Source organism: Aphelocoma coerulescens, chromosome 1A (assembly GCF_041296385.1).
Source record: "Aphelocoma coerulescens isolate FSJ_1873_10779 chromosome 1A, UR_Acoe_1.0, whole genome shotgun sequence".
In the NCBI taxonomy this organism is placed as follows: domain Eukaryota; kingdom Metazoa; phylum Chordata; class Aves; order Passeriformes; family Corvidae; genus Aphelocoma; species Aphelocoma coerulescens.
The window spans coordinates 15,995,299-16,011,058 of NC_091014.1; the positions used below are offsets into that span (position 1 = coordinate 15,995,299).

The window sequence follows — 15,760 nt, forward strand, 5'->3', positions numbered from 1 at the left end:
CAGTTGCCAGGGTGAACTTGCAAGATTTTACTGCAAAACAGGTGATCTCAACTTTCAGTTAACCAACAAATCTTCAAAACACACTGACATAAAAGGCATATTCATTCTTAGTGATATCCACTGATTTGAGTCATGAGTCTGTTTAAGATCACATAGTGGAGGCTTTTCCCAGAGATGTGCTTTAGCCCTGTTCTTTTTCCTGTATTTTCTCCTAGTCTAGCAGTGCTAGTTCAGTGGGGATCTAACGTGCATTTGTGCTACATGGGATACAATTAAATGTGTATGTTTATATCAAAAATAGGTATCCTGATATGACCATCTTAGTATAGACAGCAATTATAATAGTACAAGCTACAGCATTCCTTAGGCCCAGAAGAAAGATAAATAAGTGTATGGGTAAAAGCACATTTTTGTCATATAACACAACCATTCTGGGCTGCCAGGAGCAAAGGAAATTATACTGCTTTGTTAACAACAATATAGTTAACACAGTAGAATTTTTGTGAGTAAAAAGCATTAGTACATAATGAAATTCTTTCTTTCTTCATCAACTGTAGCACTGAATCCTCTGCTCAGCTCCAGATATGATCCCTATAGCATATGTTTCTTTTCATTGCATTTTCTCTTGTACAGTTCATTCATCTTCTGGAAGATAGATGGAAAACACCCACCTCCTTTCTTCTCACATCAGAGGTACCTGATGCTGCTTTTCCTCTTATGCTGATCAGCTCCAGAAATAACCCTGAAGAGCCATTGCTTGGCTTTGATTCCAGAAATCCCACTTCCTTCTCCACCCTGTCCTTTCTGGTTTCTCTACCTTCTTCTCCCCACAGACATCTGTACTAAACCAGTCTGTTTCCTTTCCTTATCTGGTGTTATTCTGATTACATAAACATCATCTTGCACTCCTTTTTTCCTTCTCAACTTTGAGATTACTTTCCCCCCATACTGTCATGAGCCAAGTGATAATTTCCTTCAGCAGCTTGCTTTCTTCTCCACAGTTATTGGAAGCAAAGTCTCCCGTGTTGCATATTTTAGCCTACCAGTTAAGAATGGTTTAACACTTTTCTTTACTCATTGTTATTTAACCAAAAGTCTTTGTGAGAGATGGGAAGAAAATGGAAAGTATTTTAAATGTCTTTTATAGGCTTGACTGCTTTCCAAGACCTGCAGTTTAAAATGAGAAGGCAATCAGAGAAGAAAAAACTGATTTCAGAATGTTCTTAAAAATCAAGATGTAACAGTTCTTAGAAGTCTAGTTTTGTTTGTAGTGAAGATCTTACAAGAGATGACTGTGGAAAAGCCTAAGGTTCATGTCAGCCGAAGGCATCAAGCAGAAAATGCAAGCAGAAGTTTCACTTTGCCAACTAGAAAGCTAGAAGCACTGTATATATTAATGTTGAAGAGTTCAGTGTTTATGAGATAAAACGGAGTGATTATTGCTGATGCGTGAATGTTGCTGACATAATTTCCATCAGCAACAGCTCATGAAACCCAGTTGCATAGGAGTCCAGCTACCTTTCCTGTACCAGAAGGTACTGGAATACAAGGAGCTATCGGGTCATAGGCAGATGTGGACAAGCAAAAAGCTATAGAGAAAATCTGTGGACACCTATATGAGCCAAAATATCCCCATTTTTCAAACTATTGCATGAATGAATATTATATAAATTTTGCTCATTGTAATGTATACAATATATTATATTTGCATATATAGGCTTCATGGTGTGTCAAAAATCACTGAATAAATTGTGGCTTGTGTGTCGCAAAGCAGAGTTTATTTAGTATATACATTCAAGAAAACAATAGTCACTAATGAGATGATACACTAGCTGATTATTTTGTGTGTGTGGATTTAATAAAACAGCATGAACTATGCAGACGATGAGATGTAAATGTCCTTCAGAACATCAATGTTCTTCTTTTATAGCACTTGAATATTTCATGTTCCACTGTCTGTAAGTGAAAGAATATCTGTCTTCCATAATGGTGGGCAGATGCTCAGGTCAGGTGCTTAACTTGGCAAAACCTAGTGATTTTTCTTGAAGCCAGCTACCAGTCATGGTGCAATTAGTCTACTTGACATAGATTAATCAGAAATTAGTGATTTACATATTCTTGCCTGTCTTGATGAAACTGAGTCACCTCCACTACCCAACAGAATCTCTTCTTCAAATTAAATGATATGTTAAAAAGGTCAAAGAAACAAGAAATTAACAAGACAATTTTTTGATTAAATTGGCTTATTTAGCACTGGTAAATTATCATAGTTAAAAAATTTGAAGTGATGTCTCTTCCATTTTAAGTGATCTATTTTAATTAGTTCACTTCAAAACCAACTGGTACAGCAGAGGCACAGCTGATATGACTTGTCTGCAAACATACATAGGTCAAAGCACAGGGCTCTGACTCCTAAGTGGAGTCTGCTTGGCTCATTCAGGTTGTGTGCAGCTCAGTGATTTTAGGCAGCTTCTGAGGCTTACAGGAACTCTATGGGCAGCTTGACCATCTGTGCAGGGTGTGCTGTGTGTGTGTCAGGCAGAGCACTCACCCTTCCAGACACAGGTTTTTGTTTGGTTGCCCAGTGAATGGAGCTCATGGTGCTGAGTCATATGGCAGGAGAATGGAGGCGGTGAAAGTGTGACAGCCGTCACCCGGGACGGCTGCCAAGGAGGGATGAGGGGTGTTCCCATCAGTCCTCCTCTGAGCTCCCAGCAGGGACCAGAGCTGTAAACTCCCTCCCTGCTCCCCAGCCTTGCAGCTTTCTCCTTTCTGGGAATGTCTGCAGCTGATCAGGGGGTGACCAGAGGTGGTACCTGTGGTGTTGTAGCCATGAGGAGAGGTAACCTTCAGGAAAACCTCATTCATTAGCTGTGAGATTGGACAAATCTGTAAATGTTACCATCTAGCTTATACAGCTTTAAATAAAGATAAACAAGACATTGGCAGTTTAGCTACTCATTTAGACAACTGAAAGAAGGGAGATATTGTGCCCTTATTTATTCAAGTTAATCCTTCAAGGAGATGAATAGGATGCTGCAGGGCAGAGGTCATTCACATTATAAGAAATGGAAAGCAGATTTGATTTAAGTTTCCTAGTGCAGCCAAGTTAACAGTATAGCACTCTGCCTGTTTACATTGGAGAAGTTGAGAAAACACAAAATAAAAGCTCATTTTGACAGAAGGGTTGTATGTTTTCTGGAAACAGGGAACACAGAAAAATGTGCTGTTATAGAAAAAAGGACCTATGTCTTTTTCCTGCTTTGCATCTGAATGGACAAATCAGGCAATTTGCACAAAACATGGCGAGAAGCTAAATGTCACTTGCTATATCAATGTCCGGATATAAACTGAGTGTGAAGTATGGAACTGGAGTGAAATATGCAAGACAGAAAATATGGGAGTAATACCGTAGGACTGAAATAACCATAACTTTGAATAGAGTAGTTTTACTATAGCACCAAAATTGTTTAATACCGGTAACAAATATGTGGATAACAAATCTTTGTCATTTACATCTGAAATCTGTGGACACCAACCCATTTATATACATGACATTAAGCTTAGGAGGACTTCTGCCAGATATTTTAATCTGCTAACTTCTTTTTCAATATGGAAGAGAGACAGCTGGATGAAGTCAAGCTGAAGCAAATGTCTAAGGGCACACAATAGCCAGAAAAGAAATGGCCCTGGAAAGACCTAGAGTATGATTCTGAGTCTGAGCATCCTGCAGCTGCTACTCCCTGCTGGGTTTTCAGCACAGCTCACGTAGCAAATCAGAGACACTGACTTAGCAGGATTTTATGGGCATGGGCAGTGTGATGTGGATGAGATTTGCTGGACTGGGGCCCACCCAGCAAAAGATGCTGTGTGAAACAAATGCAGGAAGATACTACCAAGGTAAACATTTGGCTCGAGTATGCTTATTACATTAACCTTGTAACTGTGCCAGCTGAAAAATGCATTAGATACTTTTGGATAAGAAATAGTGACCTTTTCCATATTTGTTTAAGTTTTATTGTTAGCTTGATTTGTAAATCTCATGTACATAAATTGTCAGAACCTAATTATGCCAGAGGATTCCACTCACTGTGGGTGGGCTGCAGGTATTTTTAAAGAGCTCAGTACAATACCCACAGATGCATGACACAGTCACAAGTGTTCAGTTCCCTCCAGCTGGAAATGCCTGTAACTATGAAACTCCTATCACTTTCATTCTGAGGCTGTTTGGTATGAATGCCAACCCAATTCACCTGCAGGAGCTTTTTCTTTATCTGTTATCTTGCTCATTCCATAATATATTGTGGCAAAAGGACAAACAAAGCATCTGGCTTATGGCATCAAATACCAAATAACGAGCTGAGAAGCCCAGGGAAATGTAGTCTTTGTTCTGTCTGTACCAGATTCCCTCAGTGATTTCATACTGAACTATCTGATCTCCATTTCTCTGCCTTTTGGATAAATATTATCTCAGTTTACCTCAGTAATGTGGTATGTAGCTTAAGTTCCCCATATTTTCAAATGCTTTTGAGGATTTGTATGCCGATGCTGTGTAAGTCAGAAGAAGGAGACCATCATTTCATATACCAGCTTCCAGGTGAGCCATTTTCTAGAATCAATCCAATTCCTATGTACGTAGAGAAAAATAGAAAAATAAACAACTATGAGAAACATGCAGAGGAACAATAATGCAGTGGATTCCTGCTGAGGAGGAGGGACTTTTGAAAGATCCAGGAGTATGGCTAGAGGCCCCATCTGGCTGGGAGACCTCACCTGCCCATCTTTGACAGAGGCTAGGGCCTGGGCGTGATCAACCTTCACTATTAGAAGCAAAACAACTTGAACTGCAAGGTTTTTAGCATATCATTACAAATTCAAAACCGGGCCTATTCTGATGGAAAATCTTCCTTAGGAATGTGAATTGTTTTGGGCAAAATAATCAGGCTTCTTTCCTGGCAGGGATACTATTTGCATCAAAAATTAGTGTCATCCGCCCACTCAGTTTCCAACTAAAAGCTAGGCATTTCATTAGTGAAGTGAGAACAGAGATGCCTGGCTGGAGCAGCTTCGGCAAACAAACCTGCCAGTACAGCCAGAAAGGTGGGAGAGCTGCGTGCTCCCACGAGCATGAGGGGCACGAGGACCACACGGGGCCGGAAGAGGAATGAGGACATCTCATTCCTGCCTGGGAAAGGGAAATACGTGCAAGGGCAAAGGACCCAGCCCTGACAGCAGGATAAGCCTCTCTTTCCCAGGAAGGAGGCCTTGGAAGCTGCGTGCAGAGCCCTCGTGCGCTGTGTGTGCAGGAGCTGTGTGTGTTGACAGCGCGAGTGGAGAGCTGTGTGGGGACGAGCTGTGCATGTGGAGCCCTGCGTGCAGGTGTGTCAGTGCCACACGTGTCCGTGTGAGCCAGGCACCTCGAAGGCGCACAGTGCGCGGGCAAGGCGTGAGTGTGAGCCTTCATGCGAGAGCAGGCATGAGAAGAGCTGTGTGTGCATGAGGGCAAGCACTGAGAGTGTGTGTGTGTGTGTGTGTGTGTGTGTGTAAAGGCAAATGCGAGGAGCGTGTGTCCGCATTACTTATAGGTGTGCGTGTGTGTGTGCGCGTGAAGAGGGTATGTGGAGAGCCGGGGGCGGGCGCGTGGGTGTGGAAGGGGTATGTGGAAAGACAGGGGTGAGTATGTGTTTGTGAAGGGGGTCTGTAGAGCAGGGAGGTATATACAAAGGAGGCGGTGTCTCTGTGCGCGCGTACCGAGAGCCGAGTGCCCGCACACCCGCCGTCTCCCCGTGCTGGCGGCCGCCCGGGGCGGGGCCGCTGACGCACTGCGGCTGCAGCAGGACCCGGCAGGGCGGGGGCCCGGTGACCAGGGCCGTAGCTCGGCCCGCCGGTGGCTGACTGACAGCGCTCCCCGCCCAGGCGCTGGAAGGGCCGGGCCGGAGCGGGGCGGGCAGGAGGAGGAGAAGGAGGAGCGGTGCGAACCGCCCCGCACTGCCGCGGCTTCTACCTATTCATTCAGTCACCTAAAATGGCTGGAGAGAGGAGGTGGCGGGGCAGGAGGAGGAGGTGAGGGGGGAGCTTCAGCAGTGCCCCCACCTCCTCCGCGGCCCGGCGGAGCTCCCGGCGAGGCTCGCGGCCGCCCCTCGCCCGCGGCACCATGTCGGCCGGCGCGGACGAGAGCTCGGTGCGGGTGGCGGTCAGGTAAGCGGCGGCTCCTGCGGGCCGGGTGCGGCGGCGGGGCCGCGGCGTGTTCCCAGCGCCCACCCGCGCAGGGACGGCAGCCGGGCGCATCTTCGCTGCAGAGGGGGGGTCGCCTCGCCTGGGCTCTTGCGGAGCCTCTTTTTCCTCACAGCAGTAGGAGATAGCCAAAGGAAAGGGGGAAGCCCCTTCTGAGGTCTTTCTCAGTCATTTCTCTCTAATTTTGAGCAGTGACCCTAAAAATACTCCAACTAATTATAGCCCGGTGCTGCTTGTGCTTACTCATGGAAGCAGAGCAGCCCCTGGACTGTGGCGATGCCGTTTACATCACGGAGCTTTGCGAGAGTGGATCCTGGCACACTGATATTTTTAGAAGGATAAAGGCTTATATCCCGCGGAGGCTGTGTCTAACCTCACATACCAGAGGGATGGACTTCCATAAGGCTGCTCACAGTAGATAGGAATTAGGTGTATGCAGAAGTCATAATGGGAGGGGAGCTTAAATAATTTTAAAACATCAGTTAATTCAAATTGCTCTTTAATCAGAGATAAAAATCTGCTGTTCATCAGTGAGCTCTTGGCTCTTCTCGGTTTTCTCTGTGAATATACTATTTTATTGTTTGAAGAACTTCCAGTTTAGCCCATAGATGTTTAAATTTCCAAGATGTCTTTACATGATTGAAGCATGAGGAGAAATACATGTATGTGTGTGTATATCTATGTCTGTTTATATATACCTATGTCAATATTTGGGGTTTAATTGTGATACTCTTTGTTGATTTATTTCTTTATTTAAAGAAGTTTCTCTATGCTGGCACACTTGGAGTATTACACCACAAGAAATCAGACTTTAGGGGAAGGTCTGTTTGTCTCAGTGGGTCCTTGGACAATCTTACATTAGAGAATTCAAGGGTTGTTCAGGAAGACGAAGAGGGTGATTTCTTAGGTTTGTTTTGTTTTCTCTGAAGGATGTAGAAATAAGTGATGTTACTGGGTGCTATTGTTGGTACATGGTGTAGGGGGAACGGTGCAATAACATTTTCAGTAAACAGAGAAGCACCACCCTTGCGTGATAACACGGGGTGTATGCTGCAGTTGTTCATTGAAGTCTGGTTGCAGTAGCATTTTCTGTGGGGAGAGATGGTTTTTTGAGTGCTATCTGTTGAAGCATTTTTCACATAACGTACAGGGAGGTGTTATTCCAAAGCATAATTAGGCTGTATTTTTAAAAAGGAAAATATGAGATAGGTGTGATCCTAAAAATAGGGCGTGTTACAGGTTTGCAGACTGCTCTCTCATTTGAAGAAAATATTAAATATGTTCTGAGCCAAAAGAAATAGTGATGTGGAAGTTCATTTACAAATACAGAGGTTTGTTGCAGCTTGGAATTAAATAAAAAAAACCTATTGGTAGAAATACATTTATAATTGTGGGTGTGTGATGAATAGATTAGGAGTAACATATGGTAAAGAATTTGTAGAAGTAAATTAAAGTCACCCAGCTGTAGTTCTTGACAACAAATCCCTAATGTTGTAAGGTGCATTTTTGCAGTATAATTGTCTAATTCACTAATAATAAAGGATTGCATTTTTCCTCCTGTCACCTTTCTTCCTTTTGACAAATTAACTATTCATGTACAAGATTTCCCCCTCTCTGTTCAGCAGTCATGACCAAAAGCATGCACCAGTAGAAAACCAGCAGATGATTTTCTTTTATTTCTGATTGTGTGTTTTGTGCAGTCCTATAATGCAACTGATTTTGCAACTCACTGTGTATTGGTGCCATGCTGTACCGTGCATTATGAGTTTTACATTCTATTTCTCGTTGGTTTTGTTCTTCAGCTCTTTTTGGCAGCTTGAGCTTAGTTCAGTGATGATCTCCCCAGTTGAGATGAATCAGTCGTTGTGTTTTGTATGTATGTTTCTGAACAAGGCTTGCTGTACAGCTGGACCAGCTTTTAGTTTGCAACCCCTGTGGTTGCAAGATACTGCAAAGGCATGAATTTGCTTAGACTTTAAACACAGGTTATAGAATAGACATCACTGAAATTGTTCAGCAAATTGTTTTTCCAGGACCTGGTTGTCTCACCTAATTGTATCCAACAGGAATGAAAAATACTTCATTCTTTCCAATTAGCACCAGCTTTAAGCTATCATCTTGTATGCTAATTGCTCCCCATTTTCTTCAGTGTAATAATGGGTTTGTGACTGATGAGCTAAATACTCTGGTTTAGTGAAGCATGAAAGCTGAAAATAGTTTGGCAGATAATCCAGTAACTAATGTTAAATTCTCCAATTAAGAAAGCATTTTTATCTTGTCACCCACCACTGAAAGACTTGTGAACTTTGTGGATGATGGTGTGCAACTTCAGCAAAGAGCTTTGCTTGCTGTGTGACTGTGTGTAGTGTCTGTTTTCAGATAAAGTCAGAGAGCCCCCATGATAGAAAATAGTAATCTGATTAGAGAACTTTCTTTTAAATGTGAAAATCTATCCTTTTTGTAAATCTAAAATTTCTGTCTTGGTTTTTAAAGTGTCTTTTCAGCATATGGAAACTAACTTTTGACAAAAAGGCTATGAAGTGTTATGAACATCACAGGCAACTGTTTCAAGTTCACAAAAGGATGTAGATTTCTAATTCTTGTGTCTCGTGCCACTTTAGCAGTGTCCACAGGTAAAATACAATGTGTAGGCTTCAGGCATGTTGGGTAGATGAAGTTCTCACCTAAGATTTAGGTCCTCAACAGCCAGTGGTGTAGGTCTGTTAGTGCACTTTAGAGTTGTTGTATGACCTGTGGAAGGGGCTGGATGGGGTCAATGCACACAGAAGTGCATTGACTTTTATCCCTTTACCAACCAGACCTGAGCTGGGTCGCAGGAATTGAAGTGGCTCCAACAGTTAGTGCCCGTCCTTGCTCCATGGCTTGGAGCCACGCTGTTAGGATGTTCTAGCAGTGGTGATATAAGAAGACAAAGTTGGATTTTAGTCCTTTGCATTTTTGGATACATGTTAAACAAATGAACTTTTGGAGAACAATAATGTTTGGATAGATCTAATCAGAAGTTTTGCATGGAGGACTGTATCTGATAAAGCATGGAAGGGTGTCTGTTAGGTCTTCTCCATAACAGAATCCAAATAACAATGTAGAACATTGAGGAAAATGTCTGTCTTCTAGCCCTCCAAAGGTGAAAGATGTCCTTGATCCACTCTGAGTCAGTGGAGGCCCTGGATGTATAGATGATAAGCTTCAGTATTGATTTGTTAGAGATGCTGTATTAAAACAGAAGAAATAAGTACAACGTGAAAAGATGGATAGCTGTACAAGCTGACCAGTAGTCAAGAGAAGATGGTCACTCTGATATGTGTGGGTGACACCTCATGTGGAGTGGACAATAAAAGAACATGAAGTACCAGTTGGTGAAGCTGAAGAGCATTGGCACTGGGCATGTTCTCTTGAAGGATGGAGCCCAGTTGAAACTGTGTTAATGGGCAGAACACAAAGAAGCTTCAGGGGATGGTGTTTTATAATCAGGCATGTTTAATATCCATAAAGAATAGAGTAGTGTAAGTTTCCACTTTTCCTCATCCTAGGTATGTCTGTGTCTATCTGCCTTCTTCCCTACTTTGGCAAGAGCACTTCACTGGTACTGCTGCATCTGCTGTGATTGACATGTGCTTTGTGTTTCATTCTTCAAGAGAAGAATGGCAGGGTTGCTACTCTCCTCCTCACATGTCTAGAGAGGCTCTGGGATCTGGGCGCCCAATTCTGCATCGAGATGTCTAAAAAAATTTCCTTTTCATACCCACCCTGGGTGTCTGCAATATGTTGTGACACTGCTTCACAAAAGTGAAATGTTGATGTTTGCTGAGTATGGAAACTGTGTGCAAAACATAATGGATCTACTGGTAAACATTTTTAGTAACAGTAGAAGTAATAAGTGCAGCGGATGAATTAAAACCACACAGCTTCTGTTTCTAGTTTTCTGAAAGGGAGATGAAGAATGTTGGAAAAACACATTAATTACTGCTTCAGTTTAGTGGAGACTGGAGATTTTTGCAACTAAAGCTTGGTGTGGCATGGTGTTAGGATACAGTGTTGACTTTTGTTTAGGTAGGTGGGATGTGTTCATCCATTGCAACTTTAGCTTCCCACTGCAAAGCTTTGTTATGGAATGCTGCATTTCTTTTCATACCTCCAGTTCTTGAACTGTGTGATCTGTTGGATGTCTTATGTAGGAGGTTTTTTCTGCTTTGCTAGTTCCTGTGTGGGGTTTTTTTTCTCCTGATATGGAATCTGCTGTTTGTTGTTGTCGTGCCTCCCTCTACCTTTTCACCTTTTTGCATTCTTTTTAAGCATTTTCTTAGGCTTTTATAGTGAAGTTGTTTTCCTCTGTGCTAGATCCAGCTACTGTTAGATACACTAGGAAAGAAGGAGCTGAGTGGAAGGAACCTTTTTTACACAGGTGTGTTTTGAAGCACTTTGGTGGCAGCTGAGATTGATTTTCTTTCTTGGGCTGCTGTTCTGCAGTTACAGCTGTGTTTAAGCTTCCCACCATGAATAGATCCTCAGATGCCAGATGAATGGGCATGTATGCTGTGGTATATATTATAAGCTCTGGAGATGCTAATTTCATGCTTCCCATACAGTGCTAAGCATTGTCATAAATCATTCTGTAACTAGATAAGCAACAGCAATAGACTACAGTACTATCCATTGGTTCCTTAAAATGATCTAAACTTTTTGTTTCAATAGGCAGTAATTACTGCCCATCTGTAATCAGCTGTAAAAGTTTTTTCAGGAAATTATCTAAGTAACTGTGTTAATGAAGTTCAGCCGTTTATAAATACACAAGAATGCCCCACCTAATAAGAGAGAAATTATCAACAGCATTAAATAGCAAGGTGTTGGGAAGTAACTCTTCTGCATGGAGTCTGTTAATGGAAAGCTACAAGAGAGATCTTGTTTTGGAAAACTCCTATTACATATCTTTTTGTTGGTTTTGATGTTTTTCTCTGCTCTCTGACTTAAACAAACATCCCCTTGTCCTTCTCTGAAACTTTACCCCGTTGGTATGTTTTGCATTTTAGCTGAACAAATGACATGGCACCATCTGCTGCTGAATTAATTCTGGTTTCATAATTTCTGACTTGATCATCCGTTACTGATATTGCTTGGGGCAGGCTGAAATCTGTGATCTCGCTTTCTAGGAAATAAACTTCCCTTTTCACCACTTGTGTTGTAAACACAAACTCATTCTTGGATGGAGGGGGAAGAAGTCCTACTTGGACCTTACCCTTAATGCCATGTATTCCTTGCCAAAAGATGGGTATCTTGAATTTAGGAAGAAGAAAAAGCAATGAGTGGTGTACCTAGGCAGTCTGTTCATGCTTTTGGATGAATTGTATTTTTAACTTGTCACTTCCCAAAGTTTGTAAAGACTTGGGCATTTGCTTTGTAAAACAATTGAGTTAGTCGCTAATTTCCATTTAATGGTTATGATCTATGAAAAGTTAGGATTTGTATTGTTGGCCTAGACATTCCCTTATTACTGAACTCAGGGCTTCACATTTTCAGGTTTCCTGTGTGACTTCTGTGAATTCTTCTATAGTAGCTGAATGACCCTTGTGCTTGGGATCAAGAGAGCTCTGCTCCCTCCCTCTGCTTTCCCTTGATTTGCTTGAAGTGTTTTATAGATTGCCCTTGCTGCCCACTCAGAGATGGCTGTTGGAATTCTTGCTTTTATGTTCTGTTGCCTGACTACTGCTGGTGAAATAAAGCCACTTTAGGTGCTTTTTTTATTTTAAGGAAAATACAGCAGAATACTAATTATCTGTGGTGGCCAGAGCAGAGAATTTTTTGTTACGTTAATATTATTTCAATGTAAAGTACTTTCAAGAAGTGTCATTTGAACTGGTGAACAAGAAAGTTTAATTAGAAATCAAACCAGATCTGAACAAGTCTAGCAAGAGTTACTGCATGAGCTGTGCCTTTTTCTCGTGCTTTCTATTCACTTAAATAGTTTTAGATCTTCATTTTCTTCTTATCCGTCCTTGTTTTGTGTTTTTTCTTTTTTTTTTTTTTTTTGGTAGTTCTCAGTTCCACTTTTCCCTAGTGAGATAGATCTGCTCCAGTGTAAGGGGACAAGTGTTGCCTTATTGTTCAAAAATGGTCTTGTTTGATGTGTTTATTATAGCAACAAGATACAAATGGAGAATAGTGAAAAGATAAGGTTAGTGTCACAGTGAGTTTGATGCATAAAAAACCAGAACATTCAAAATGTATTTTAAAATGTGAAAACCTGCTGATTCAGAGCTTATGATTGATTAGCATAAAATATTTCTTGAATAGACTCTGAATGGAAATAAGGTGTGGGGAGCAAGTACCATCTGGTCCTTTATTCTAGTAGTATCCTCAGCAGATTTAGTAGAGTTGGCCACTGCTGGAATAATTATTTTTCTGTGTAAAAAACTTTTTTTTTTTTTTTAATCAGCTGACAAATGCCTATTGGGACAATGCACCCTTCAAGCATCTTTACATCTTTAAGTCTACCTAACAAAAATGAATGACTTATCCCTTGAACCTGTTTACTCTGGAGCTTCAACACAAAATACTGAGAGGAACAGGACCTTAGTAAAAGATTATGATTGTTCTACTATACACAGCAATTTATATGCATTGAAGTTGAATAGTGCACTTCCATTGTTGAATTTAAAAATGGACTAAAGGATTTGTTGTCTAGGTAATTTAGTGTCTCACTGTTGGCTCTTGCATTCATGCTGCTATAGGAACTCTGTATAGTTCAGTTGGTGAGCAAATAACTATCTCTTTGCAGGACATTTTAGGTTTAATGTAATCTTTCCATAATAGCTCTCAAATACTCCAGGTTTCTTGAAGTGCTTCCTCTTGAATATTGTAGCTTTGAAGGATACTTACTTTCCTTTTCCTTTATGTTCAGCATAACTGGTCTTTTAAAAGCCTGAGAAAAGCAGTATTTTCAAGGTGAATAAGAGTTAAAGGACTGTATCATGCTACAGCATTACAGTTCAACTACCAGAGCTGAACACATGGAATGTTATGGATAATAGGACTAGACAGAAGATGTTTCCCTTTTGTGAAACATCTCAAAGTCTGACGCTTTATCTTTTCCACTGTGTTCTCTTTTGATAATGGAAGAGTTTGATCAAACAGGCTTCTCTGTTTACTGGGTCTAATCTCATCTGGGGCCTTGAAAAGAGGTATTCCACATCTTTAGTCAATTCTCCAACCTCTTAATTATTGTCTTTAAGCTTTGTATTTTTTCACTGAGCTGTTTTTTCCCTACATTTCTAATTATGTTAGTTGTCCTTTGCTTAATACTGCTAAAACAAATTTAAGGTGACACATTAGGCTGGAAAGCTACATAGCTGTGAAGTACTAATGTCAGTCAAGAAACTATATTAAATATGAGACTCGTTAGCAATGTTGTTTAAGAAGTTATGCAAATCATCAATAATAGGCTAAAACACAAAAGAAGAGTGTATCTAGAAATATATTGCAAATGATGAAATATATTCTTGTATAATTTTGGGGTCGCTAGCAGGTTTGCTAAGAAATTTCTCATGTATAGTAAAACATCTGGTATTGCATAAAATATAGAAAGTGGCTTATCTGGGGTCCTTTAAGTATTTGTTACCACATTGTATGTGAGGCTTCTTGGAATAAAGTGATAGAAAGGTAGACTGACTTAGGATGTGTGTATATATTTTATTCAAAATACTTATCTAATTAACTTGTTTCTTCAAAGTCAGTAATCCTTAGCATTCATTTTTTTTGAATTTTTCTTCCCTTAAGCATGGGACTAATTGGGAGATGAGTCCAGAGACCTTTTGTGTCATTCTGAATAGCTCATAATCCCAAGGTCTTAGAGTTGTTAATCTCTCTCTCAGTAGTATTGATTTACCAACTGCAGCAGTGCCTCTGTCTTAGTTTGTGCTTGATTCTGTCATAGGATACTATCCCTATGTACCCATCTCCACCTGTATGAGAATATGAGAGGGGTATGAATGTAGGTAGCAAGCTTTTATCTTTTTTTAATATTCTTTTCCTGCTTTTCGTTCCCCATGCTCCACTGGCACTTTGTTTGTTGTTATCTTAGAATTATGTCATAAGGTCCTCAGGCCAAAGATGTAGCTTCAAAGTAAACACTTATGATATAAATAATACATGATGTAATATCATGAGAAAAGCAACTCTACTAAATCACCTGAGTTAGTCATTACCTTCTATGAAAAGTCTTACAATTAAAAATTCTATATATGGCTTTGTTTCTCCCTCTCCTCTTTCCTTATTTCTGTGAAGAGTAAAAAAAATTATGCCTGTACCAGACACTTTGATCTGTAGGAAGTAGCTGACTGCTCATTTTTTTTACCTGTTAAGCAAACCATACATTGCTTTAGTTGTCACTCTGCATAAGTTGTCCAGGTAAGGTTTATTTCACTCCCTAGTCTCAAATGCATTCTTTTTGAAGTCTAATCCTTAATTTTAAGTAAATAATTATTTTTAGACTGTGTCGGTAATGTGAAGCCTTTGAATTTTTCATTAAGAATTATTATCTACACGTTACTTTGCAGACTATAGATGTTGATACCATCTAAACATCTGTATTTTATATTTTTAGTTAAAATTATATCATGCATGTGAATTACTGGTATATTTGGGAAAGGCTGATGTGTTTATTAGCAAGCTGTTTGAAATGCATTAAAGAGCAGAAAAATATTTTCATGTTGGGTTAAGGATGACTAAGTATCTGAATGCATATTTTCTAGATGTGATTGAAAAGAGAAGGATTCTACTTTAAGTGTTTGAAGAGGCCGTAGATCTGAGGGAAGGCCACCTGTTCAATCTGTATCACTTAGAGTGCAGCTTATGCTTCTGTCTAATCTGATCAGTCAGCCCATCACTCAGTAAAATTGCCATTCTGAACTTTACGAGCAGAACTCTGAGTTCAGCAAAAGTGGATTGGTGTTCAGTAAGCTCTGAAAATGAGATGAGAGATAGCTCTGAATTGGTATTTGGAAGTAAACTATTTGACAGTTAAACATTAGTGTAATTAAATACTCTTTTTTTTCCCTCTTTTGTACTCCCAAAAGGGTTTTGTTTGAATTGGGGTTGAATTGAATTTGTTGTTGGGGGGTGTGTCTATGGTTTTTTTTAATCTTTGTTTCTTTGGTTCATTGTTCCAGTTTTTTGTTTTGTGCATGTCTTTTTTTGGTTTGCTTTCTTTCTTTCTTTGTCTTCCTCACACAGTCTTCAAAGTGATCTGCATTGGCTGGTCAACCCACTGTCTTGGCTCTGCATTTTAAATGTAGCTGTAGATCTATTTCATTTTGGTCGTTAGCAAAGCTTGTAGGAACAGATGGACTTTTCATTGTTCTCTAAATGTCAACAAGTAAAGCCCTGGTAGGCCCTGAAGAGGAATCATAGGCTTGTCAAGGTTGGAAAGGACCTCCAAGAAACATTGTACAGCTGAGAGCTTCAAATGAGCGTGCTTTGTTCTGTGCTTGCAGCCCCAAGAGCAGGTCTGGCC

The 15,760-nt window shown here is 40.5% G+C and overlaps 1 protein-coding gene across 6 annotated transcripts in view; it reads left to right on the forward strand.

The window, feature by feature from the left end:
* Positions 1-5,914: 5,914 nt before the first annotated feature.
* Positions 5,915-15,760, forward strand: part of KIF21A (kinesin family member 21A) — an 88,702-nt gene continuing 78,856 nt past the window's right edge. For 2 of the 6 annotated variants that reach the window (XM_068995144.1, XM_068995135.1), the window contains exon 1: positions 5,918-6,198. In XM_068995144.1, the coding sequence (XP_068851245.1) occupies positions 6,155-6,198 (44 nt within the window). In that variant the 5' untranslated portion in view covers positions 5,918-6,154. Of the gene's footprint in view, positions 6,199-15,760 lie in introns of all 6 variants that reach the window. The other 4 variants (XM_068995154.1, XM_068995171.1, XM_068995163.1 and 1 more) reach the window with 3 other exon arrangements.